We start from the raw sequence: 27,386 nt of genomic DNA, 5'->3' as shown, positions 1-27,386 counted from the left end.
GACACGAGCAGTAAACCACTTAACCTCCTTTCTTTATTACAATAAAGAAATCACGACTGGATTGATCAGAACTGTGTTTGGTTTTATTTGTGGAGTCTAACAGTATGTACACTATCGACAGCAAAGAGTCCAATCTCCCCCACAGACCTACAGTAAATTAACACAAACACACACATTGGTTGTACCTATATTATTATTTCCAATTTGATACTCCAAGAATTCTAGCTAGGACTAATGTCAACAAACTCCAACAATTTTAAAGTTTGCATGAAATGTGCAATGAAACGTTTTTGTTTAAAAAAACACAGAGAAACCTTTTGGCTCTGCAAGGTGGACAACATCCTCAAATTAAAAGCACACTTCACTTACAAAGAACAAATAAAAAAGGGTTGTAGTCCAGCTCCAAAGTCCACAATTGAGTTTTGTTATGAAAAAACATTCTTCAGTTCAGTAGGTGAAGAAGCAAAGTCGTTAATATTGTATCCATTTGAAAATGTTCTTAATTCCAACAGGGCTTAATATGTCACAAATTTAGTGCACTTCCACTTGATAAATATTCCATACACAACAAAGATAAACTTGAAATATAACGAAACAGTACTAAACAGTCTAAAGCCTTTGTAAATAACCTAGAAGTAACCCAGTTTTTGGATGGAGACTGGAACAGTGACTACAAGTGAATAGCTGTTGCATAGGTTGAGTGTATCTTCTCCAGCAAAAATTGACAATCTTGTAAAAAGAGATTACACTGACTACTGGGAGAGTGTAACCCTATTTGTGTAAAAGGCATATTCTCTTTGTGGCTCTTAGCTGACAAACCTTAGAAAACTCTCCTTCTTGGGTTTTTTGATGATGTGCACATTATTTTTGCTGACTCAAATATGTAATTAAAGTATAAAGTAAGGAGTTAATGCACTCTCTGAAGAAAGAGCTTCAGACTGTTCACATTACATTTCTAAAAAACTGACAGACCGCCATCAGTAAGAGAACGGAACGTTCAATGCATTTCTGTCAATATTCCTTTAAAAATTGTCAGTTATTAACTAAGACTTTTTAAAATAAATATTAGAGTTGGTAAGAGCAAAATGAACCTCTAAAAAGCAACATAAAACCAACTAAAGCATAAAATTCTTAATGAGGTTTAACATTTCACAATGTGTTAAAAATTACACACAATTGAGCATTAGAAACTACAGTTAAAAATAGTTTAGTCCCTGCAATATATGAGAAGAGGAGGAAAGACACAAAGTCCCACTTGAAGCCAAGACTCAGTTTCGGCAGAACAGTTTGTTCAGCGGTGACAAATCTTCAATGGAGGTCTAGAAGGATGGCTCCCACCACACTCCTCCTTCCCCTCACAGGTAAGGAAATTCGGTCATCTTCCTGGGGCTGATCTGGTAGCCCCTGTAGACGGCAGTGGCCTGAGACGTGGGAAACTGGTGCTGGTACTGGGCAGCTGGCAGACCTGCAGCTGTGAGAAGGCTGTGCCCCACAGCTGAAGGGTCTTTCTGGATCAAGCCGGCAGTATGGGGCATGAAGCTGGCACTGGCGCCGACATGCCGAGACGTGCCCTGCTGGGACGCCAGCAGCTGAGCCACTGCTGCAGACGCGGGTGCCAGGGCAGCAGAAGGAGCATAGGAGCACAGCTGGGGCTGGCTGCTCAGGCTGGAGGAAGAGCTGAAGGGAGGCAGTATGGTGCTCTGTGGGGGTGAGCTCTGCAGGTAATAGTGTGCCTGAGCAGACCGGGGAACTGTAGGGCATACCTGCTGCCTGCGGGAGGAACTGCCGCTCAGCCGGGCCTGGGACGAAGTGATGGAATGCTGAGCCTGGGAGGGAAACAATCAACACAAGCTCAACAGACGCACCGAAAGTCCTAAAAATACATCTCCCAGAACAAGGTAAAACCGGCTCTTCCATTTCCTTCTATGTTGCACAAGTACTGACTCCAATTTGAATGTAAACACCTGTGCTTTACAAAAAAGATCATTAAGAACTTCAGAAAAGTTACCTACAAGAGGAGGCCATTCAGTCTATTGAGCCTGTCTAGTAAATGCTAACTGACTGGAGGATCTCACCCAGTTGTTTATTACAAGAGGCCAGATTTCAGCTTTAATTACATGGGTGGGTATCCTGCTCCATACGCTCGGTTCTCTCGGAGTAAAAATGCCTCTCCTGTTTTCAGATATACCATAAAACTATACCCAGATTCTGAAAATGTCTACTCAAGACACACAGATTTAATAACCTGAAGTAGAGGACTGCTACCAATCACAGCACTGCTAAGATTTGGCACTTTTTAAAGTATTAATTTAGCAGAGATAAAAATAAATAAATAAATGAACAAACAATAAAGCCCACTTTTCACAATCCGAACTCCTAACTTCAAGTTTAAAGGTTTATGATTGCGCATCCTTTTTTACAAATCTGAACACCATGACCAAATGCTCCTGCAGTAATTTTTGTTCCAGTCTAGAAATGTTCAATTATGTTAAAGTATTCCAAGGATCCTTCAATTGACTCCATTCCCTTGCCCCTCTGCATTGTCTGACTCTCTGCCCTCATGGCTCACCTGGCTGAGATTGAGTGGCTGGATCCTGTTGGGTGCAGTGTGTGGATGGCAACTACTGCTGGAGGATGCTGAAGTGCATGTTTGCTGCACAGCTGCTTTCTTACTCTTACTGCAAACACCAGCAAACTGCCCTAGAAAAAGGAAAAAAAAAATCAAAATGTTTATCTGTTCTTATATCAATCTGTAAGTGTGGAACAAGACACCAGACTGTGCTCCATCACAGGGCTAGTGAGACTTAAGTGTGCTCTAAAATACAGAATTGTTGCTCACCATGAAAACCAGGCTATTATAGACGCAATGTTACTTCAGTAATATTGCTCTATAAAAGTGGTAATTATTAAGTGAAGAAAAGGTTCAAACGAAACTGTTATTAACATCCACTTTCAGTTACCACTTATCCAACTCACCAAGTCACGGAGACCCGGAGCCTATCCCAGGTAGCGCTGGATGTGAGGCGGGATAAACCCTGGATAGGAAGCCAGTCCACCCCCCACAGGGCACACACACACAAAAACCCTCACACACTCCCACCAGGGTGGAACATGCACATGTTACACAGATAGCAGCCCAGTAACTGAACCCAAGGCCTCCTTTGTGAAGCTGCAACGCTAAGGGCTGCGCCACTGGGCCGCCATTGTTATTCACAAGCACTGACGTTTTTACAATCACCATTAACTAAGCACATTAATCACAATTTTTATGGGATTTACTATAAATATACATATATTGGCAAGCATCTTTATCCAATGAGTTTGATAAAAAAAAAGGAACATCCCACTAACCTGGAATTCTTGAAGATTTAGATTCTTCTGGCTGCATTTTTACCGAAGGGACGATGATACTCAGCGACTTCGACAGATTTGCCGGAGCTTCGACAAAGCTGGGCAGGTGCTTTGGGGTTGATGGGCTGCCATGCGAGGAATCCGAGTCCTGTGAATCATGGACGGTGACGCAGCTGATGACTTCAGTGCGCTGTTTCATTGCATAGCTGTCAAACAACACAGCAACAAGTTGACAGCCAGTAAAAGACAATACAGTCAAAAGACAAAAACCTGACATCACAATGCACATTGTTTTTCTAATCAAATTAGGCTTCTCTGTTCTATACAGACATAAGCTCAGTCTCTGCAGCAAGAATGAGAGGAAAAATGCCAGCAGGGCAAATTTGAAAAGATGTAAACATGTTTTGTTTGTGTTTTAGTAAATTATTTGCTCAAAACTAAAAAAAAAGAAAAATTATGAACCAAGGGGGAAAAAATGAAGCAGGAGAGAAAACCTTTCTTCTATATTGTTATGATCATATTTTATATTTTCCCATCTGAGCAAGGAGTGAAAAAAATGATTGCATTCACATCATTTTAAATGTTCACATCAGGAGTGCATTTTCCTCTGTACTGTGGAGATCATACACTGCCTACAGTGCCCTCCAAAGTTGTTCACACCCCTCAAAAAAAGAACAGAAAACACTGAGTAGCAGAAAGAGTTATGGTTTGAACAATTCTAACTATGTCGTCCTGTACAGATAGGTATTTTATGGTATTTTTTGGTAATAATCAGAAGATGTTTTACAGTTAAACATCAATATATACATTTGAATTAAACAAATTCAGAGTGGCCAGTTGTTTTTTTTTCTCTTCTACACCTTTCACTTCAAGCCAGTGGCTTCCTCAGAGTTGTCCCTATCAAGTCATCACATCGGAAAGAGGACAAACACTGAGCTGGGGTACTGTAAGATAATGGCCTGGATAGCTCCCTACTTCACTAATGATAGAGCTTTCAGCCCTCAGAGTACACTAGTGTTATAAATGGGGATCAAGTCCACATCATTCAGATTGCAAAGGGTCACCTGCACCTTGAGTGGACACTTTTCATAAAAGAATCACCACGTATACAGGCCCTTATGAGCAAATGACATCTCCATGTACCACACAAATTACAATCGATTGTACCTAGGAAAAGAACAGATCTGATGGTCAACCTAACTCCACTTAACAATGCCATCTCACCTGCTAGGGTAGAACTTCCTTTCATCCTCATCCTCTGTGTCACTGTGAATGGTGATGACGCTGACAGCAGGGCTTGGTGTATCGGTGATGAGAATCGGCTGTGGTACCACAGCATTGTATGGTGGTGTTGCCAACAGGGGGCTGCAGTGTACCACAGGGGGCACAGTTTCCAGTAGAGACATAACCCTGCTAGAAACACAGAAGAGTTAATAGTGAAATAATATGAGGAAATAATAAAAAAGATGCCAAATCCAATTACAATTCATTACTGATTATTCTCCAATTACTTACTAAACTATGCTCTCTTAAGAAGTGCTGAAGTATTGATGTCATTAAGACAGGTTCAGCCACCAAAATAGAATCCACATTTTCTAATCGGCACCGACAAACCTTTTTTAAAATGATAATAAAAGGAAATTGCTAATTGTTAAGACACAGCTTATGGATAGAGCTGCAGAGTAAGAATGACGACATGCAGAAATGCTTTCCTACACAGCAAAAAAAGTCGTTCTTTTGATAAGCTACAACATCAGAGACATCGGGGAGAGTTCAAGGTGATTGGAGAAGGAGAGCATGTCTCGATGGCTTCGCTGCTGGACAGCACGTGACTGGTACTAACATCACACCAATATGTGAGATGACTCCGGTCAACTAATACTCAGAATTTAACCTCATTGGCACTTTGGTTAGGGTGGCACTGTGGGGCAGTGGTTACCATTGCTGTAGTGCTGGGCCCTGGTTTTCAGTTCTGGACCAGGGGTGTTATCTGCATGGAGTTTGCATTTTCTCCCCTTGTTTTTGTGGGTTTCCTCCAGGTGCTCCAGTTTCCTCCCACAGTCCCAAAGACATATTGGTAGGTTCATTGGCTTCTGGGAAAACTGGCCCTGGCGTGAGTGTGTGTGTGTGTGCCCTGCAATGAGCTGCAGTCGAGTTCCCAGCGCTTCCTGCCCTGTGCTGCTTGCCAGGGTAGGCCCCGTCTCCTGCACAACCCTGAACTGGATGAAGTGGTAAGAAAATGGAACTCGAACAGACCACATCTGGACCGTATGGGCATCTCTGCTGGCTGAGCTACCTGGTAACTCATTTTCCACTTATAATACAGCTCACTAACTAACCCAAAGCCCGACTGCTAGCAGCGTGGCCTACCGCACCTGGTCCTGTTGTCCGTGTTCCGCGCTCTGGCCCTCCTCCCCGAGGTCCCTCCTTGCTGGGATCTCACAGCAGACGCTGCTCCTGTGGTCAGGGGCTGGGTGGCAGTGGTCAAAGACACATGGCCACCGAGAACAGACGCCTGCTGCATCACTCCACTGTACTGTCCACCATGGGAGCTCCTAAAACACAGTAAACTGAGCTTCTGCACAACAATCACAAGAACACACCGAGAACATAAACAGAGATGGCAGTATCACTGTGCAACTTTCAGATCACATGCTGAAAAGACACATTTTATTCTTTTACAGCTGTTTATACACAACTGACTTTTTACATATGAAAGAAGTGTCTTTTATAAAGGTATAATATCATTATATGTTGTGTTCAAGTACCTTGGCACAGTTCTTTCTGTATGCTTTGGCTAAAACCCTAAACTAAACTAAATAGTCTATGGTCATATGGATATTAATTGATTTTTCATATATTTTATTCATATCCTGATTGTGCTTGGCTCTGAACCCATTTCTTTGGTTTTTCCTTCAGGCCAAACAGTTCCAAATTTTCCAATTACAATAAAAATGATATATCGAATTTCTAATAGAGATGTGCCTTACTCTACACTCAGTACTAACCTGATCTTGAACCTATGTGAAACAAACCTTTAGTCATTTTTTTAATTCTCTTTGGGTTTTGATACATTAACCTTCATTCCATGCAGCCACAATGTTTATTTTCTTATTCCATTCTAAAATAGTAAAAATAAAGTTTTGTTCTTATTGCATTACTAAAAAGACTTTTTGAAAATGATATATTTAACATCAACATATCACACATTCCATTGAGTCATAGTGAGTATTATCTAAACTGTTAAAACTTTTTTGTCTTGTGTCTATTATTTGTGGCGGAAGACTTTTGCTTTAGAATGAACGCTTCGCATAAAGCCAAGAACTTAATATACATCTACACAATTTATCTTTGATTCCAGTTTCTCCCGAACACTGGCTGTCAGTTTCATCCAGCAACCCCAGCATTTGAATCAGAATAACTGAAAAATACTAAATAAGTAAACCTTAAATAAACGGATTTAGCTCCCCGTGCTCACCTCCAGTTGGCTATTTGTTGCCCAGAGCTCATGTTGTCAGAGAGGATAGCACCCATAGGGGACTCAGTGATGACTGGCTGGACAGTATTATGGAGCGAAATGCCAGACATCTGTTGCCAAGGTGATGGTATAAGAATCTGCTGAGTTCCTGTGGGCCAAGCCTGCTGTAAACAAGAAAAACTTCATATTATCATCATTTCTGAATAACAAGGGGGGGGGGGGAATCTTACAGAAGCTTTAATATCCCATTTGTCTACATAAAAACACAAACTGTCCCGAAGACTATTTTAAGAAATAAAAAGCACAGCACCACAGAGTTTCAGAAAAGTAACATTGCCATCCAACCTCATAAAAAGGAGACAAAGATGGCCATTGTGGTTTCCATAATGTTGTGTTTTGGGATATGTTTTTATTTTATGTTTACAATGAACAAATGTGCTGCTGTAAACTGTCTACAAGATTTAAGGGGATTAATAATGGAATGTGATGAATTAATAATCATTAAACGAAAACTCCACATAGTTTTCTACAATAGAAGATGTCAATAGCATGCTCGATGTTGTGGAACAAGATTAATCTGTATTGGGCAATTTTATTTTAACCGACACTGAGGTACTACAGATGGGGAAAAAAAAACAATATATAAAAAAGTTTTGATAGGATATGCCCAGTAATTGAAGAATGTTATTCATAGACCCCTAACTAGAAGAATTTAGCTCACTCTTCAGAATTGCAAAAGTAACACTGTTTTGTAAGAAGGTGGATAGAATTCAACCAGAAATTATAAATCTGGACAATCTTACTTCTGTTACTGCAAAAGTAATTGAAATTATACTTTGGGCTTAAACAGAGGAATACTATTTGGTAATATGAATTTTAAAAAGGTTTAGATTAGCTAAAGGATTTAATTTTTAGAATAAGTAATAAGAACACTGAATAACTAATATATATGACATATCTAGACTTCCAAGTAAGTTCTGGTAAGACCCCTTGTAATCCAAGGTCACGTATTCACATGTGGAGTACCACGGCAATCATTTAGACCCACTGCCCTTTTCTCATCTTTATCAACAACTTCTATATGGATACAGTTAGCAAACCACTTGCAGTAAATGGGAGAGGCTACCACAAAACGAGTGGACACAGAATCACAAAGAACATAAGACAAAAATGGAGTAGGTAGATGTGTAGTAAAAGAAATCCAACATGTATCAATGCAAAGTTACACATGAGTCTGGCTATCATCCAGATGTGTCTATGTCCACATTAAGGCAATGTAGGAAAGTAACAAAAAAACAGAACAATTTGGTATATACCAAAATGTGTGGAATTAAAAAAAAGTTCTGCACTAGTAAGACTTAATTTAGAATCCGGTGGTCAGTTTTGGTCAATACATACAAAAAGATTTCATGGCGTTAGAAAGAAAAGCAACAAACGATTCCTTGTTGTATGAGCATGATCACTGAAAGGAGATTTGCTAAAATTCTAACACGTAGAATTTGAGTTAAGGTCAAACCAAGGGTCTATTTCCCCTTCTGACTATACAGTGCCTTGCGAAAGTATTCGGCCCCCTTGAACTTTTCAACCTTTTGCCACATTTCAGGCTTCAAACATAAAGATATAAATTTTTTATTTTATGTGAAGAATCACCAACAAGTGGGACACAATTGTGAAGTGGAACGAAATCTATTGGATTTTTGAAACTTTTTTAACTAATAAAAAAATGAAAAGTGGGGCGTGCAAAATTATTCGGCCCCTTTACTTTCAGTGCAGCAAACTCACTCCAGAAGTTCAGCGAGGATCTCTGAATGATCCAATGTTGTCCTAAATGACTGATGGTGATAAATAGAATCCACCTGTGTGTAATCAAGTCTCTGTATAAATTCACCTGCTCTGTGATAGTCTCAAGGTTCTGTTGAAAGCGCAGAGAGCATCATGAAGACCAAGGAACACACCAGGCAGGTCCGTAATACTGTTGTGGAGAAGTTTAAAGCCGGATTTGGATACAAAAAGATTTCCCAAGCTTCAAACATCCCAAGGAGCACTGTGCAAGCGATCATCTTGAAATGGAAGGAGTATCAGACCACTGCAAATCTACCAAGACCTGGCCGTCCCTCTAAACTTTCAGCTAAGACAAGGAGAAGACTGATCAGAGATGCAGCCAAGAGGCCCATGATCACTCTGGATGAACTGCAGAGAACTACAGCTGAGGTGGGAGAGTCTGTCCATAGGACAACAATCAGTCTTACACTGCACAAATCTGGCCTTTATGGAAGAGTGGCAAGAAGAAAGCCATTTCTCAAAGATATCCATAAAAAGTCTCGTCTAAAGTTTGCCACAAGCCACCTGGGAGACACCCCAAACATGTGGAAGAAGGTGCTCTGGTCAGATGAAACCAAAATCGAACTTTTTGGCCACAATGCAAAACGATATGTTTGGCGTAAAAGCAACACAGCTCATCACCCTCAACACACCATCCCCACTGTCAAACATGGTGGTGGCAGCATCATGGTTTGGGCCTGCTTTTCTTCAGCAGGGACAGGGAAGATGGTTAAAATTGAGGGGAAGATGGATGCAGCCAAATACAGGACCATTCTGGATGAAAACCTGTTGGAGTCTGCAAAAGACCTGAAACTGGGACGGAGATTTATCTTCCAACAAGACAATGATCCCAAACATACAGCAAAATCTACAAAGGAATGGTTCACAAATAAACGTATCCAGGTGTTTGAATGGCCAAGTCAAAGTCCAGACCTGAATCCAATCGAGAATCTGTGGAAAGAGCTGAAAACTGCTGTTCACAAACGCTCTCCATCCAACCTCACTGAGCTCGAGCTGTTTTGCAAGGAAGAATGGGCAAGAATTTCAGTCTCTCGATGTGCAAAACTGATAGAGACATACCCCAAGCGACTTGCAGCTGTAATCGCAGCAAAAGGTGGCTCTACAAAGTATTAACGCAAGGGGGCCGAATAATTTTGCACGCCCCACTTTTCATTTTTTTATTAGTTAAAAAAGTTTCAAAAATCCAATAGATTTCGTTCCACTTCACAATTGTGTCCCACTTGTTGGTGATTCTTCACATAAAATAAAAAATTTATATCTTTATGTTTGAAGCCTGAAATGTGGCAAAAGGTTGAAAAGTTCAAGGGGGCCGAATACTTTCGCAAGGCACTGTACATAACACCATGGGCTTAAACATAGAAATGAAACTAAAAGTGAAATTATTTAGGATACTGAAGAGGAAGCACTTCTTTCCACAGAAAAATGGGACTGTCTGGAACAACTCTAGGCTCTAGGCCCTTTTAAGAATTGACTGGACAACATTTTAAAAATGTTCTTAGCGACTAAATTACCAGACAAGCAAGATGGGCCAAGTGGCCTCTTATCACCTGCAATGTTGTGAAAATGCACTCGAACATGTGCTACACATCACTGGGTTAAATAATGCGCTATAATTTAATAACATTCACACTGCAGTAGCACTACCACCGACTTGCACATGGACATATTCATATATTAATATCTTAATGTTAATCCCCTCCCTGATGTCACCATGTTGATTCCAAATCAATACACCAATTTATTTTAAATGCCTTAATTGGGAGCCATCTTCATTTGGGGTCTCATATATATATACACAAAAAAACCTAAGCAAGGGGAAGACTTAGCCCAGGAACAGCCTGCCTAAAGAAGCATTTCTATTTCTCTGAAAAAGTTATCCGCAGTAAACAAAACAAAAGTAAAATACCTTTCATGGGTCTGTCACAAGAACTTAAGCAAGGAGGATGACCGTACAAAGATAAAATAAGTTACTACTGCACTATCATTAAACAAACCACTTAAAGTCTCAGCAAATTTATTTTATGTAATGCACTCATTTATTTTTAAGTGCATTAAGTGTGCATTAGTAAGAATGCATGAAACTATATATATAAAGAGTTTTTGTGGTTGGCACAAATTTAGAGATATACACAATGTATCCATTAAACCGACTGAAAATACTGTATATGGGGCAGAATCACAAAACATGGAAATAGCATTTCTCCCTTCTGGAAAGTGGAGTCCAACCAAGTCAACTTTTTTAAAAGCTCTTTGGTCATATAGTAATCTAGTCTCCATTACAATAGTATTTAACAGTAGCCTGAATTGTTCTTCAATCTATTTTAACTTACTTATTTGAAGACTATTTTAATAATATTGCCATTCAGTACATTTTCTGCTTAATCTACAATTATTTTTTTAATAACCTTTACGGGAAATTAGCATATTAGAAGGACAATTTACTTACTTGTTCTCCATTTCTGTATGCAGTCTAATTAAGATAAAACTATTCACTGCTATTTGGCATCTAAAATTTTCCCTAAACACCATTCTGCATCACTATTTTATTCTGAAAACAAAATCAGACAGGAATTCTTCATATACTTATGAGGAAAAATAAAAGCGCACCATCACACTATTCTCTTGTGTGCTACTTTAAACAAGCCTGCTGCTCATAGCTTCTAGGCTCTGTCCCTCCACAAAAAAGATTTATAATTCAGAATTATGTAGTGTCATCACTCATTCCTTCTTTATTGGCTTTTGTATCAAACAGAGTATTAAACAGAGTATTAAAATAATTAGTGGGAGTTCTAGATTGATGAGTTTATTTTCATAGGTTATGATAAAATAGAGGTTTTCAAGATGTAGTATAGACATTTCGGGAGCCTAAAGTGAAGTACCTAAGCTAAGAGCCAAACAAACACCAACAAAACAAGAAAACACACCGCACCTCTGGGAGGTGGATACCCCAGATCTAATTCTCATTACCTAGATTAGATGCACCCAAAATGAGGCCTGCAATGGCACTCTGTCCCTTTTTCAAACTCATTTTAAGGCTCCATTATCAGCACATGCTCAGTCATTTCTACACAATACACTACATCATGATCTTCTTATTTTGTAAAAGATCTTAAGGTTTGCTTACACTGTTTTGGAACATAACAAATATAATATTAAAATATTAGGCATATGGCATTGAAATGGAAGGGTTCAAGCTTATGCATGTTTGCACGTGTGTGGGTATATAACCGAGTTTGTCCAAGTGCTGCTATAAGAATGATGTGCTGGTTTCCAGGGTCATGACCTGCACAGAAGGAAGATTTGATTAATCTGGAGAGAAAAACAAAACACGAATGAGACTTTTGGTATGCCACTCCAGAAGACAGACAAACAATACAGGGACAAAGAACTGAGCAGCGCTTTCTTTCTGAGCGGGCACATGCCAAGCAGCCATGCCGATCACTGAGCGGTCCCTAAAATACCTAAAGACAGACAATAAGGTTCATATTATTCCACTCAAAAACAATACTTGGAAACAGAAACGTAAACCTTGTTAAATAAGGGAGAAAGGGGCAACATTATTTCAAATGTGGGCATAAATATTTTTTGTAAAGATTTTGTAAAAACCGCCATTCCAGAATGTCCTGAAATCGACCACATGGCTTTCAGACAAAAGGGTTTTAAACAGAATTAAGGTGAAGCCCTGAGCTTTGAGTCTTTCTGGCACCCAGAGGGTGTGGCTCTGCTTCCAGCTCTCTGATTTCTACTGGGGGAGGGGAGCAATGGAGTGGCGCTGGGGGCTATGGACATAAAAGCTGCAAGCAAAAGCACAAACAGGAGGCACACCACTCAGCACATGCTTCCATGCCCTCTGCAGCCCCTTGGGTAAAAGGAGAGGAGGAGGATTAAATACACTGGCGTCAAAAAAAAAAGCTGTTAGTGTGAGAAACAGCATCGGAGCAGAGAGGAGTTTACCAGCACAGTGGCCGTCTGCTCTAGAAGGGCCGGCCTTCCTGCCGCGCAGCTCAGCGCCAGGGGAACCGAGTACTGCGGCGCTACTGTGGCAACATGTGGGTTCAAGGTGGCCACCATCAGTGGGGAGCAGGATCCCTGGAGAGGAGGTGTGTGAGTTAGATCCACATGACCGTGGAGCACGGAGTTCAGTCCTGGAGGAGATCTCTCAGCAACCGCCACTCCGGGGAACAAGACTCAGGGAAAAGAAAGGCCACAAATCCAGAGGGGGGGTTTGTTGGCAGGTGTTGATACCCACCGAAAAACTTTGTGTACTTCTGATAAATAATGCAGCAGCTGTTTTGTTTTAAATCTCTAAAGCAGAAAGATGAATTCCACTCATCCCAGAATACCAATTGCTGGTGGTCTCCAAATTAAAGCGAAATCATCATATTATTATTTTAGCCGATCCAATGTGAGTGAAGACAGCTGGAAATTGGAATGCTGGAACCAGCACCAGGAAGTTAAGAACATTGCTCAGGAGCACAACATGGTGCCCAACAAGATCTTCCTCTCTGTTTAGTTAGGACTGGAGTGATAACATACATTTTTCCTACAAGAATCATTCCCAGTAAAAAATAAAGTAAAAACAAAATTAAAAAACGTGAGCTTCAACATTCTCTTTCAATTAACAAAATGTGTACTTCAGTTCAGGGAAGCCTCATTATGAAGAACCAACGTATAATGTAAACAACAGTGTCTGCAGATACTAAAGCTACTGACATTGATAGAATGGCACAATTAATAAATCCATCTGGATTGCCAGCAACAGCCAAGATCAACACAAACTTCAAAGGCACAGCTTGGAAAGACAAAGGTCTTCAATAGCCACAAATCTGGTGATTTAATATAGGTTAACATACGAGACAATAATAAAGTATTAAGTTTCCAATAGTTATGAAAGTCATTTAGACACAAGCAGAACTTAAGTCCTACTGCATATACTTGTCAAAAATTTCATTATACATCTATCCCCCAATTTCCAAGCACCTAATTTAATCATTTTCACTAAAACAAAAGAGTAAATTATTATACTTGTTTCCCACAATTACAAGAGATTTTTTCTACAATAAGCCACATCTTCATAGTTGAACAGAAGACTTCTGGGCTATGGCGACTGCTACCTGAGAAACTGTATGGTCACAGAACCTTGTCTGGGGCACCTGCATTTTAAAAGTCATTTTCGTAAAGCCAGAGACTGTGATGAATACCAGATGTGCCTGAATTGTTACAAAAGAGCAGCTTAGGCACCACAATCAAAACAGGTAAACATCTAGTAACAAAAAATCTCCAAGGCACTCCACCCCTTATTATCAAACTTTCAAACAACAGAACACACCACAGATTTGCCTCATCGCGGACAAGTGAGACACACCACTGGCCACCGACAGGGACTGCCGGTCACTAGTGCACTGCACATACAAAATCACAACTCGTCACAGCGTTCCACACGGCCCATGAGTCTGAGGTCTGAATGGTCTCTGAGCAGGCAGTGTTCACGATGACCAGTCACTGGTGACCACAGAAAAAGCACATAACACCACCGATGGACACAATGTGGTGTTTATATGTCATACTGTCAGCTAAAGTTAATACACAAGGTTTTTTCCCCATGTTACTAGAAAAAAAAAACAAGAAAGGAAGTTTGTGTCCGATACTAATGGATTAACCGCAGGCACATGAAAAGGCATGCCCAAAACACAAAACTAGTACAAGCCACAGATTTCAGAAGGATCCCAAGTCAAGTGCTCATCTCAGCGCACCAGAGAAGAGATGACAAGCTATAGATGTGTCTCAGTCAGGGGTGGTCAGGCTATTGCACCAGCAAACACAGAGGTCTTTAAGCTGCTCTGATGTGTGATAGCATCCTCATTAATGCTACACTGTCATAGTTTCAAAAACAGGAAGAGTGCTTTCTGAATGGTACCATAATTACCTGAATTTTCAGAAATGAGTTTCCAAAATGGCCTTATGCTTCAATTTACTTGACCACCTTACTTGTGAATCATTCACAACCACACACCAGAAGTGAATAATTGAAAAATTAAGTAAAATAATATGGGCAAGAACAATAATTATTATAATTTGTATGTATTATTCCATTTGTGAGCCTCTCTCTTTCCTTACTATTCTTGTGTCCTGTCATGAAGTGATTGCATCTAGAGTATAGGGGTTGAATTACCATAGTTAAATCACCCAAACTGTAGGTTTCTTTGAGCTTAGTGGTTGTAGAGCTAATGTGGTTTTGCATCCCTTGATTTCTATTTGTCTGATGACAAAATTATATAAAAAATGAGCTCAACTGATTGCGATATATGAATGTATAAATTTAGCTGCTCGAAATACTATATAAGCACCTGTACATGCAGGTGTAATGAGTTTGTAGGTTAAAGTAGGCTACTATTTTGTTAAACCATTGGTTTTTGAAATAAGAATACTTCCATTTTCTCAGATACCTGATCACTGAATCACGAAATTCCTTTACAGTTACCCTGTTGAATAAAACTATCTAGATCTCAATGGTATAGGTAGGTGCTCCAAGCAATCTTATATGCAAATGATATCATTTAAGCTTAAAAAATTACTTCTACATATGAGTGCTTCTGAAAACACTGAAATATAGAGTTTGGTGCTGTAACCAATTCACATTTTTCATATGATCGTCTGCAATATATTTGCAACTTTCAAAATGTAAAGCTTTTGAAATCCAAAATTGCTCACTGCCTGAAAACACTGGCCCTACCTGTGCTCTTCTGGGAAGAACCCAGTATGACTACATGTTGTTTGCTTTCCTTTATCGAGAAAATAATATTCAGAAAACCTTCTGCAGTTGCTAAACAATTCTCTCCACCACTACTTGTTTCAGTTTAGCACTGCACTTGGTAGCACAATGCCACAATATCATTCTCAAATGCTTTCCTCATCTTTCTCTAACATGTGCCACGGTCAAATGCTGTGAATTAATCTTGGCAGAACACACATCAGAGTGAGAGTATTTTGAGCGCAGTCCCTTGAATGCATCCAGATGTCATACCTGTGTGAGCATTCCTGGCTGTATCTGCAGAGCCTGCGCAGACTGTGTCTGAGGAACTATAGGAACAGTGTTTTCCATCCTGACTGGAAAGGCAGAATGTTTAGTGGATGTCTGAAGCCCTAGAAAAGAAAGATAATTGAGCTGGTATTTATACAAAAGACTATGCATATACATTATTTATTATTTCAGATTAATCTGACAACTTTAACAAAATCTACTAAAAAGCAATCTAAATCTAGTCAGATTACCCTGGATTGTTGGAGGACACACAATCAGTGTCTGCTGGAAGGGTTCAGTCTGGGCACACAGCTGGGCAGGTCGGGCCTGCAGAGAAACACTCTGCTGTGTGATGCCCGGGATGCTGACCGCAGCCTGCTGATACAGGGCAGGCTGATAACTCAGAAGTGGCACGTTGGTGCTGGTGAGAGAGAGAGACGGCGCACCTGCAGAAGGAACCTGAAAAGAAACATGCAGACATTTAACAGAAATCACAGTGTGAATAGGGAAGAAGTTAACTCAATCAACTGAACAAAACTGATACATGCAAACTGAGGTCATGCAGAAACTGGACTGACCACAAGAAGGATGCCACATAAAAGCACAGATTTATGGAACATGTTAGACAGTCAATAGACAGGAGACCTTTCAGGGCAGATATTTCCTAAAAAAATGATTATGTTCCAGGAAAACTCAAAAGAAAACTAGAACTATAATTATAAGCTAGTGCCTTATTTTCAGATCCAATGATTATATGTGAAGCCCTGGACATGTCATTTGTGGAAGCATGTGTCAACCCAACAGATAGAAAAGCAGCTGTAGTTAATAAAAAATAAACATACAACAAAACCCCAAACAATTACAACCTTTTTTTTGCCAAGGATTAGAAAACCTTCCCCTGTAGAAAGGGCAATCTGTAATACCCATGACCTCAGTACTGGAGAGCTGGATTTTCATGAAGTAAGGGAGAGATTGCCATAGACTACAAAAGTAAGTCTTTGAATGCCTCCCATCTCAATACTGATCTGGCTAGAGATAGCTTGACTGATATCTATATTATACCAACTTTAAGCCTGATCCAGATGTAAGCCAACTGCTTCAAATGCTTTGGGGAACAGAACATGTACTACCTGATTGTGCTGGTTAAGTTGGCTGCCAAATGTCACAGTGAGGTTGCTGGCAGTGTTTTGTGCAGCGTTTGTACTAAAGATGCTCTTCCCGTTGTCAAAGCTATTCCCTCTGCGCTTGCAAATTTCCATGTTCTGAAAACAGGACTTCACACTGAAGGGAAAAAGAAAACATTTAGGGCAGTCTATACAAAACAGAAAAGCACAATGTTACTCAATACCTCTTGCAGAGTCATTGGAAAGGTGGCACCTGGTCCAGTAAACCAATTCCTTGGCTTTGCAGGGGATGAAGTGTAGAAAATTCAAGTAGACGGAATTTAATCAGTTTGAAATTGCAAGGCACTGGGTATCTCAGCCTGGATACCGGAACACATTCAGTGACGCAAGTAGAAGAAAACAGCAGGCAACTAAATGCACTAAAAACAGATCTTCGGATAAACATGCACCTTGCAAAAGACTTGTGTGATAAAGGCACAAAGAAAGCTGAAAACCCTTTCACCTCCATGAATAATGCTACTCAGATTACTCTTCACTGACACAAAAGCATATTTGTTTAATGGGAGATGCAAAATATTTCTTGAAATGTTTTTATGAACTTACACTTTGCTCAATAATTAAACGACTAGGTTGCATTTAAAAATTTTGTATGAATGTACACATAACTGTGTAATTGCTTGTTACTCTGGATAAATTGAGCATAGTATTTTTGAAGTATTGAAGGGTTGCTTGCACAACTGTTCATTTGAAAATGGTGTTTTGTTTGTAATTACATTTGATCTGATGTGCCTTCTAAATTACATCTGATAATTGACCTCTTCTTAATAGTTCTAGTGTTAATGTGCTACAGTCATTTTGTGAGTCTCCTGATTTGAGTTGACTGAAGAATTCTTCATAATCTCCACCCTTACTTAAAAGGGCACTTAAAGAGGACTTCCACTCACTGGGAACTGTGTGGGAAGTCCAGCAGGTGAGCCATTGTCACAAAAGAGTGGCCAAGAGTTTTCATCGGAGTTATTCTTTTATCAGCATCCAAGGTCAGCATTTTTTTCAACAAATCAATGAACTCCCTCCGATCTGCCTTCTCAGCCAGCATATCCGTTCCTTCCAAATCAGTGGACATGTTCACCTTGCATGACACACAAAAAAACAGGAAACAACAGAGAGTTTTATATGCTTTGTATTTTCAATTGGTCACATCCTTTAATTTCTAGATCATGTTTCATGACGAGTATTTCCATTTCATGACACTAAACTGTACAATTCCAAAGAAAACAGTTAAGTGTAAATGAGCATGACCTCCATGGACAAACAACAAGCATTCTATGACTTTATCAAGCGCAGAGAAGCAATAAAAAATGCTTGAGTACATAGCAAATAGTGAGACATTTTAATCCAGGGAAGTTATTTTTAAGCTTTACAATGCATTTATTAGACCTCTGTTTGCTGACCAATCAAATGAATAAGATTTGTCACCTCTTTCATTCTCTTAAGGATTCTGAAAAAAAAATTAAATCCTTATTTAAGTGTGTTCTTTTCCCGACTGCAGTAACTTAATGGCTTCAGTACCGATACATAGATTTCTAAGAATCGGGAATATGTTCTAATCTTTCTTTTTTCCCCAAGCAGATCTTCATGCTGGATTGTTCTGAAAATGACAAATCAGGTTGTCTGACACGCATGACTTAACTGTGAAACGTTCATTCACTAGAGTATTAACTGTATTACGGTGCAAATCAGATAATCACAGGCCACTGCAAGACACACAGTTCCTATGTATTTCTATACTGACAGCCTTTTAATTATTTAATTTTCAGATTTGCACAAAATTTTGAGGAACTGCATTAAGTCAAAAGCACTAGTTCAGGATTGTGTTAAGCATTGACTTTATAACTGTCTACAAGGCCTGGCATCGTTATTGAGTTATGCTGCTTTTTTATCTTTGATATATTCGCCATATATACAGTTTATGCCATATATATTTGTCAAGTGTTTTTAAAATGAAAAATTATCTTTAGACACAGTGATAAAAGGCTAAATTAATTACCTGCATCATATCATCCAAACAATTGAAAATATACTTCCTGGCTTCCTTCGACTTTATTCCCATCTCTGCTTCGTGTTCCGCTGGTGTCTGAAAAGAGCAGCACAAGGGAATACAAAGGAACCATTAATAGATGCAGCACAAACTCAAGAAAAAAAGGGAAATCTGATCAAGGATTTAAAGCTAATCTCAACCAGAATCAGCACAGGTAGCTGGATCTGAACGGAGATAGAAGACTCTTGTTTACTTGCCAAGAGGTGCGTCAGGATATTGTTAAGAGATACAGTTCAGACACAGACTCTTTTGAAGTGCTAGGCAAACAGCCAAGACCAGCTCTTTCCTAATAACACCAGTCTGAAAACAGTTGCTTCTGAACTCTTTTGCTGAAACAAACTTTGTCTACTTTTCAATAAACATTTAAATTATGAGATTAATTCATTTGTTATTTAAACATGAAAAGGTCCCGTGATTTGTCAAGAAAACACCCAAATATACACATAATAAATTCAATTAACTGAATAGAAAGAGTTTTTTTGTTCTATGAAAATGGCTATTAAAATATCTCCTAAACAAGATAACTTCCTGGAAAAATATAAACACATGTCCCTTACTCAGATGGTGCAGTGGTTAGCATTGCTGCCTCACAACATAGGGGGCCTGTGTGGAGTTTGCAAGTTCTCCACAGGTTTGTGTGGGCTCCCTCTGTGGGCTCTGGTTTCCTCCCAGTCAAAACATACAGCGCCTTGCAAAAGTATTCAGACCCTTGACCAATTCTGTCATTTTACTTAACCACAAATGCTACAACGAAACTTTGTTCTCTGTGACATTTTTATTTCAGACACTATTTGAATAGTGCACTGCAGGCGCTATTTGAAACTTGTGGTGCACAAGTGTCATCCGACTAACCTGAACAACCTGGAGCAAATCTGCCTGGAAGAAAGGGCTAAAATCACTCCTGAACAGTCTGCAAAGCTGGTACATACTTACCCCAAAATACTTTAAGCTGTTATTGACGCAAAATATTTTGGCTCTACAAAATATTCAAATCGAATACTTACGCAAACAGCATATTTGAATTATTTTTTATTTTTCTTAAGAATATTTTCAAACATAAAACAATGTCACATTAGAATACTTCATTTTGAGTTTCAGTGCTTCGAAATAAAAATATCATAGAGAACTAAATTTCAATGTAGGATTTGTAATTCAGTAAATTGAGAGAATTGGTCAAGGGTCTGAATACTTTTGCAAGGTCGCTGTATACTGGTAGGTTAATTGGCTTCTGTGCTTTGGTCTGTCTGCCCTGTGATCAAGAGGCATCCTGTCCAGGGCGTACCTTGCCTTCTGTCCTTGGCTTGCTGGATTAGGCTCTGGCTCCCCTGTGACCCTGTACTGGTTCAAGTGGTTAGAAAATGGATGGATGGACACATGCCCTTTTACCTTTAGTCTCCAAAGAGGGTAACTGGAATCATGGCCTCTGTTAAAGAAACGGCTGGTTTTGGTCCCTGCACTCAGTAAGTACTCTGCGGGCAATCCCTGGGTTTGCGAGATGTATCGTATCTGCAAAAACAAGAGATAATCCCAAAAACAAACTTCACTAAAACATAAATATAGCAATGCAATACCCAACAATACTCACAGTTTGATAATTCTACGTCATCTGAGAGATTTAGAGAGGCAATAAAGTCACTTCTACTCTGCACTGTGCATGTGCTGTCTTAGCAACCACCACCAGTTATTATTTATTCTACATCCTTTTTTTAACCGAAGGAACTTTATTACTTATTCACATATACGTCAAACATCTTTTAAAAATGTTAAGGAATTTGCCAGAAGTTGTGGATATACTCTTGCAAATATACAGGAGTTGTCACCACCTTCAGCAGCATTAGTGTAAAACTCAGGAAATCGGTAGCCTTTATAATGAGCCACTGAAATTAATTCCAGATTCTACTTTAAACATAAAACAAACAAAAAATAGCCATACAGATGGGCGGTTACCTGACCAATAAAATGCATTATAAAATGTATGCCAACTGACATGACTGAATGAAAACAGAAATATTTCTGGCTGCACAACTGGATATCACACTAAGGAAATATTTAGGTGCTACAGCAGATTTAGAAGGGTCAGCTACAAGAACTGTGGAGAAGCAGTGAAGAAACAGCACTTTGATATACAAAACAGTAAAGCAGCACAATGCTTTAATTAGATGGCACACACATTCATTTCTGGGCACCAAATTATAAACAGGACAAAAGCTGAAAAAATTCTAAATTCACATTCAGAACAGAATAAGTAGCAATTAAAGGCTGAAAAGCGACTTTCCTGTCGCTTTTTTTAGTGACAGGAAAGAGGAAAGACAGGAAAGAGCTGACTAATCACATGGGATAAACAAGGTCCGTTCCAGCAGCTTTGTTTTCCTTTCTCAAGCAGGGATAAAAAATAGAAAATTTTAAGTTTTAACTGACCAGGATAGCTGGGACTGCTTAAGAGTAGAGAGCTACACTATATCATTATATTCATGACACTGTGATCACTAAAGAATCAGACAATTGTAATAATATTATCCCTATACAACTCCACTGCATTAGAGTTTTTGTACAATTAAAACCTCTTTGCTTTCCAGATTTCTCTGTATTGTGATTGCAACTGCAAAGGTAATTCTATTTGATTTTATGCATCTGAAAATCCATTATTTCTATGCAGCTCTCTTAGCTTTAAAAGAGTTGGTGAAATGTAAGAATAATGTGATAAGCAAAGTGTGCAGATGCACAACAGTTCTGCTCCGGCACGACTTTTGCTTTTTTGAAAATGTGTTTATCACCCTACTGCTAATGCAGGCATCGTCTGACCTCAACACTTTTTTGTTTGATATTTGGTTTTGTTTTCACCTATTTATACTGGACAAAAGTACACTTTTACAGAGTCTGTCAAAATGCGTACACACTATTTCCCGGCAAGGTACATTTGCACTTCAGTGAACAGGTTAAAGATGTCTCTTCTTCACTACCCAATAATTTTGTATTAAGTGTCACTGGCTTAGGAAAGTCAAATAGTAGGTAACAGTACTGACCTGATCATACTCCGAGGCTCCAGGGTACAGTGGCCACCCCAAAAACAACTCCGCAATCACACAGCCCAGTGACCACATATCAATTGCTTCACAAAAAGGAAGTCCTAGAATAATCTCTGGTGCCCTATACACAAAAAAGAATGACACTGTTGTATGTATTCAAATTACAAGACTTAGACCGTTTCAGAAAAACCAAATACACTAAGGAAGGATCAAAAATCTGTAATTAATATTACTTATATTATTAATTGGGAACTGTGGTCATTTCACATAAAAGCATCTGTTTGTACAAGGGACTCGTCCTGTGACCTAAAGATTACCAGATCACATGCAGAACATGCCACTGAGTGCTGCTGTATGATACCAGTCGAGTAGGAAGGTGGGGTGGAAATTTGACTGATACAAAACTAATCAGTGCATGTTTGGAGAAGGTCAGCTGAAGAAGGGGCTGAAGTCCCTGCCAAGCTGCCAAAAGAGACTGCTATACAGCCTCTAATTAATTGTAAATAGCCACATTAGAGGTGAAGCGGGTAATTATTAGTTAGCTGGTAAAGAAATTCACATGAATGTAACGTAATTAGCCGTTTGCTTGCCATGTAAGGTGCTACAGGCTTGCTGGTGTTTTTCAGTGCTGACTTCGCTTGTTTTTCCTTGAAACAAAATTATTTTCTTTGTTTGAAGACCATACATGTTGAACCATATTTTACTTGTGGGACATCTGTAACAAAAATGACCTCAGGTGACCAATGTGGCAAAATCCACTATACAAAACAATCGCATGTTTTTCCTCTAACAGCTCCTTCATCATTTTTAATACATATTCGAAGCTGCTATGCAATAAACATCGAACAGCACAGCAGTTCCATGGTGTGCATTCTGGACGCTCAGGCTTACCGGTAATAGCGGGACTGTAGATAGGTAGAGCAAACGGCCTTGGACACATGGCTCGCTGAGCCAAAGTCAATGACTTTGACGCGATAAGGCTGTCTCACAGGGTCCACCAGCATGATGTTCTCTGGTTTAAGGTCGGCGTGGATCAGCCCCAGGCTTTTCAGCTTCATCAGGGCCGTGGCCACTTGCTGCAGGATGGGTCGAATGGACTTCAGGAGCAGGGGACTAAACTTGCTGTGTTTGAGGAAATCGTACAGGTTCTGCTCCAGCATTTCAAACACCAGGCACGTGTGGTTCTTATGCTGGAAGCATTCGTAGGAGCGCACAAAGTTGAACTCATCGGCATTTTCTGTGCTCAGCCGGTTTAGGATGCTTACCTGAAAGAGGAATTTACTGATTAAGAACATCAGACTAGCATCATCATTAAGAACATCAATGTCAGGACTTGATATTGGTACTCTTATGCTACGCAAGTCATTTTCGACATTCTGAGGAAGACTGAATCTCCTAAACAGTTCCATCAACTTAGGGCTTTAAGAAACTAACATTCTTCCTTGGTTTCCTAATAAGCACAGTGATTCGATGGTACCTTGACAGTCATGGGAATGGAGAATAGGTAATCATTTTAAGAACTAACCTGCATTCTGCATATCTTAAAACAAAGAACTGATTCATGGTCAGACGATGTATTTTATCCCCTCTGATTAACCTTGTGTCAAAGTTCACATCAAACCCCCTCCACTCACCTCAATCTGACCCTGCCGCGCATATGAAGGATGGTTCTTCAGAATCTTGATGGCGACAATCTCATTGGTGCCACGCTTCCAGCACTTGGCTACCTGCCCGAAGGTGCCGCGGCCCAGGAACTCCAGCACCTCGTAGCTGTTGGTGACAGAGCACAGGATCTCGTGCTGCACCAGCTGGTAGTCCCCTTCGCTGTTGGAGCTGCTGCTCTTTGTCGTAGAGGTGGAATGGGTTATGGACTGTGTGGTGGTGACCGTGCCAGTCCTGTTGGAAACCACCGGCGCCGAGAGCTCCTCCAAGATCTGCACACTCCCACTCTTATCAACCTCCTCGCTCTTGCGTTTCAGGCCATATTTCTGATAAGCGTCGCGCAGGGCGACATCGTTGCCGCGACGACTGGAGGGCCCCGAGAGGCTGCCGGTGCTGTCGGCGGCTCGCACAACAATTTGCCCACGCGACCCTCCTGCAGGTGGAAAGAGGAGGCTGGCAGAGCTGTAAGTTGTGACGGGGGCATTAAAGCTGGCAGCAGGGGCAGAGGAGTCCTCCTGGGAGTTACTCAGGGGGTAGAATTTGTTTTCCCCCACTTGCCCTGTCACTTCCCACGCACAGCTCTCGACCTTCAGCTTCTTCACCCGGCAAAAGGCACTGGACGACACCGAAGGAGGGGAGAAGACTTGAAGCTGAGAAGCCATACCTGGGGCAAAAGAACAGGAAAATTGTCTGTAATCCACACCGATCCAGAAAAAAAGAGGCCTCAGTGCTAGCAGAAACCCTAAAATGCATGTTATGACTGCCTCTTTTACACATTAAATTTCAGACAGCTCTGTTTTTTTGTAGAATTTTAATTGTAGAAGCTATGATTTAAAACACTGATACATACATTTCAAACAACAGAAGGGCTGAAAACGTGCAATGGGGTTATCCTGATATCACCATTGTCCTAAATAACAATTTCCCTAAAAAAGGTGCACTTAACATGTAATTCCTTAGAAGACTCAGTCGCTCCTTCAGTGACGTAATGAGCCTGCGCACTTGTGCAGTAGTGGGGGGGGGTCAGAATTGGACTGGGCTACTCTGCTAAGCAAATGGCAAGGAGACGAAAACAAAGCGATGGGCTACGAGTTTCAGTGACGCAGTGGTTTAGGAAAATAAGCAATATCGCAAAGTGAACGAAACCCTTAAGACAGCAATGTTAAAATAAGAACTCGAATCCTGCCGTTTGTTAATTGATTTAAACCATACGTAGTTAATGGAGAAATAATTAATCAATGCAGTCTTGATAGTTTATGAATGCATCGTTCAGTTAATCTCACCGCAGATACTGAAAAAGCTATAGCTTTGTTACCACTATTAAAGGGTGAGTTATAAGGTTGCCAATTCGATTGCTAATATCTTATCATAAAAAAATAACTAACTCTACTTACTGTCAATTCATATCAACTGTGGATGGAAATCAAAGCAGAGACTGAAGTAAAGGAATCGAAACCCTTTTCAGAAAAAAACATCTTCGCCTGCAAAAGAAGGCGAGTTACTCTTTTTTCCTCCCGTCAGAAAAAAAAATATCAAAGAAACAAAAAACTGTATATATGTATCAAATTAAACAAAAAATAAATACTTTCAGTACCTGGATATGTGTAGTTAGTCTTCGTCTTCATATCTCAGTGATTTGTGCGGCCAGGCCGAATTATCGGAAACAGGCCGTCATTGTTTTCTCTGTTTTTCACTTTGCGAAAGAAGTAACTCCATCCATCCACTTTGGAAACTGTCCATCACACCTCCGAGTACTGCAGATTGCGTTTCATACTCAAAGTGTACTTTAAAAAAAACAAAGAAACGATCTCTTTAACAATGTAAATGTAAACACCTAAGACCCAGTGAAAAATCGCTTGCAATGCAGCACAGGAAGAGGATTAGACTTCCGAGCAAGAATTAAAGCGCCCACTTCCGCGTTACCGTAAAATCTAGAAAGCAAGGGCACACAAAACAATTACGCATAGTAGGTACAGTAATCTGGTGTTACATGGTATAGAAACTATAGAAAGTGAAAAATAGTTTAAAAGACTTCTCCGGAGACATTGTAATACGGCTTCTTTCTTTTCTACCTCGAATGTTTCTTCAGCGAACGCTAATATGATATTTAATGCGTGCTTCAGCCATAAAGCATTTTACCCGTACTGCATTTTAACTGTTTACGTCTGGGATATTCCTAACTCTAATCCTGACCAGCACCAATCTAATATAATTTGCATTACTGGTCTTTTTAACACCACGTTTAAATGTATAATTTAGATAATATTTTGTGTCGTAGTTTATTTGTAACATCCTAAAATATGTCAAATACAATTTAATCTCTACGTATCGTGATCCAAGAAGGTCTTTAGTTCTTGACATACTTTGAACTTCATATAAATATAAAGGTTTGTAATAACATAAGAGGAAGAGGTCTTGCTTGCATCTCTTCTTACACATAAGGTAGCTCTGTGACTAAGGACCTGCGCCTGTGGCTGGAAGGTTGCTGGTTCAAATCCTGCAGCCAGCAGAGAAATCCTACTCCGTTGGGCCCCTGAGCAAGGCCCTAAATCCCATCTGCTCCAGGGGTATAAATGGCTGACCCTGCGCTCTGACCCTAAGCTTCTCTCTGTCTGTCAGTGTGTCTCATGGAGAGCAAATTGGGGTATGCGAAATAGACACATTCCTAATGCAAGAAATTGTAGATGGCTAATAAAGTGATCTTATCTTATAGTAACTGATTCATTCCTATTTTTCACAACTCTTACAAGTTTAGATGCTCAGGGTTTGTCTTGTGCTTTTACTGTTGTCTGTTGAATTGTTTAATGAATTTATGTAGAATTTATGTAGACCATCCTACCCTACAAACTCGAGTACAGCAGGGTTTAATGACTTCTTACCCTGGAGGTATTCTGGTCAGTCTATGTCCCTGTTCTCACTTATGGATACGAGCTATGGGTTGTGACCAAAAGAATGAGATCACAGGTTCAAGCAGCGGAAATGAGGTTTCTCCATGGGGCTGCTGGGTTTACTCTCCCAGGGTGAGAAGTTTTGCAGTCTGGGAAGACCTTGGAGTAGAGGACAATCACTGCTTCTCTGGATTGAGCAGAGCCAGTTGAAGTGGCTCAGGCATCTGGTGAAGATTCCCCGATGCCCCCACCCCCCCCAGGCAACTCCCACTGGACGTGTACCACCAATGGAAAGGGACCCCAGGACAGATTTTGGACACACTGGAGGGATTATATCTCTCTTCTGGTCTGGGAGTGCCTGGGAGCCAGGAAGAGCTGGAGACTCTTGCTGGGGGAAGGGAAGTCTGGTCTGCCCTGCTCTGCCTGTTACCACTGCGACCCTCACCAGGAGCAAGTGATTAGAAAATAACGATGATGATGATTTCGTGTAATATTTGTATTATAAGTGATTCAGAGAAAATTAACTAAGCTGTGTGTGTGTCCCATTCTATTACCAGTCCTAGGTATGAGAGACACCAAAAGCCATTCTGCTTAGGGGTAGGTAATGGTATTCCCAGCTCCCCTCTTTACTGGGCAGTAGACAGGAATTGAATCCCAGAACTGGGTAGAATCACACCATCTGCGTCACAGTCCTTAATGATGCTGTCACCTTGCTGATAGTGCTGTATTTGCACTTCGCTAAAATATATGACCATGTCCTGTCTTTGAAATGTTGGATTGCTGCTCTCTTTTTATTCCGAATTTTATTCTGAACAGTTTTTTATATTTCAACTTGTTTGATTTTTGTTTCTGTTATTTAAATCTCAAATCTAAACCAAAATGCCTGGTAATTGCAT

At 40.1% G+C, this 27,386-nt stretch overlaps 1 protein-coding gene across 7 annotated transcripts; it reads right to left on the bottom strand.

Moving 5' to 3' along the window:
• Positions 1-61: 61 nt before the first annotated feature.
• On the bottom strand, positions 62-25,496 carry LOC148658614 (homeodomain-interacting protein kinase 1-like). Of its 7 annotated transcripts, XM_088640042.1 has the most exons (18): positions 25,197-25,496; positions 24,997-25,083; positions 23,575-24,266; positions 22,832-23,205; positions 21,938-22,061; positions 20,301-20,420; positions 18,864-18,950; positions 17,761-17,945; positions 16,823-16,973; positions 15,944-16,151; positions 15,696-15,814; positions 12,626-12,760; positions 6,830-6,993; positions 5,727-5,906; positions 4,576-4,764; positions 3,352-3,557; positions 2,570-2,700; positions 62-1,826 (listed from the first exon to the last, which is right to left on the bottom strand). In XM_088640042.1, the coding sequence occupies exons 3-18, from the start codon at positions 24,262-24,264 to the stop codon at positions 1,356-1,358; spliced, it is 3,534 nt and encodes a 1,177-aa protein (XP_088496168.1). In that variant the 5' UTR covers positions 24,265-24,266; positions 24,997-25,083; positions 25,197-25,496; the 3' UTR covers positions 62-1,355. The 7 variants fall into 7 exon arrangements, with proteins under 7 accessions (XP_088496168.1, XP_088496165.1, XP_088496166.1 ...); XM_088640039.1 differs by lacking the exon at positions 24,997-25,083; XM_088640040.1 differs by lacking the exon at positions 24,997-25,083 and having other exon boundaries at positions 4,576-4,761.
• Between the last annotated feature and the right edge of the window lie 1,890 nt (positions 25,497-27,386).

The sequence above is a fragment of the Lepisosteus platostomus genome, chromosome 7 (assembly GCF_059453375.1).
Source record: "Lepisosteus platostomus isolate fLepPlt1 chromosome 7, fLepPlt1.hap1, whole genome shotgun sequence".
Classification (NCBI taxonomy): domain Eukaryota; kingdom Metazoa; phylum Chordata; class Actinopteri; order Semionotiformes; family Lepisosteidae; genus Lepisosteus; species Lepisosteus platostomus.
Note: the sequence above shows the minus strand (reverse complement) of the source record. Positions and strands in the feature narration are given on the sequence as shown.

What these genes read in the sequence shown, in the direction of transcription:
- LOC148658614 (XM_088640039.1), bottom strand. Translation starts at nt 25,227, where the DNA reads ATGAAGACGAAGACTAACTACACATATCCAG. An exon ending in GTTTGGATGATATGATGCAG is followed by an intron (nt 17,946 to 18,863) that starts GTAATTAATTTA and finishes GTGTCATGCAAG; the next exon opens with GTGAACATGTCCACTGATTT. An exon ending in AACACGGACAACAGGACCAG is followed by an intron (nt 4,765 to 5,726) that starts GTGCGGTAGGCC and finishes CTGTGTTTCTAG; the next exon opens with CAGGGTTATGTCTCTACTGG.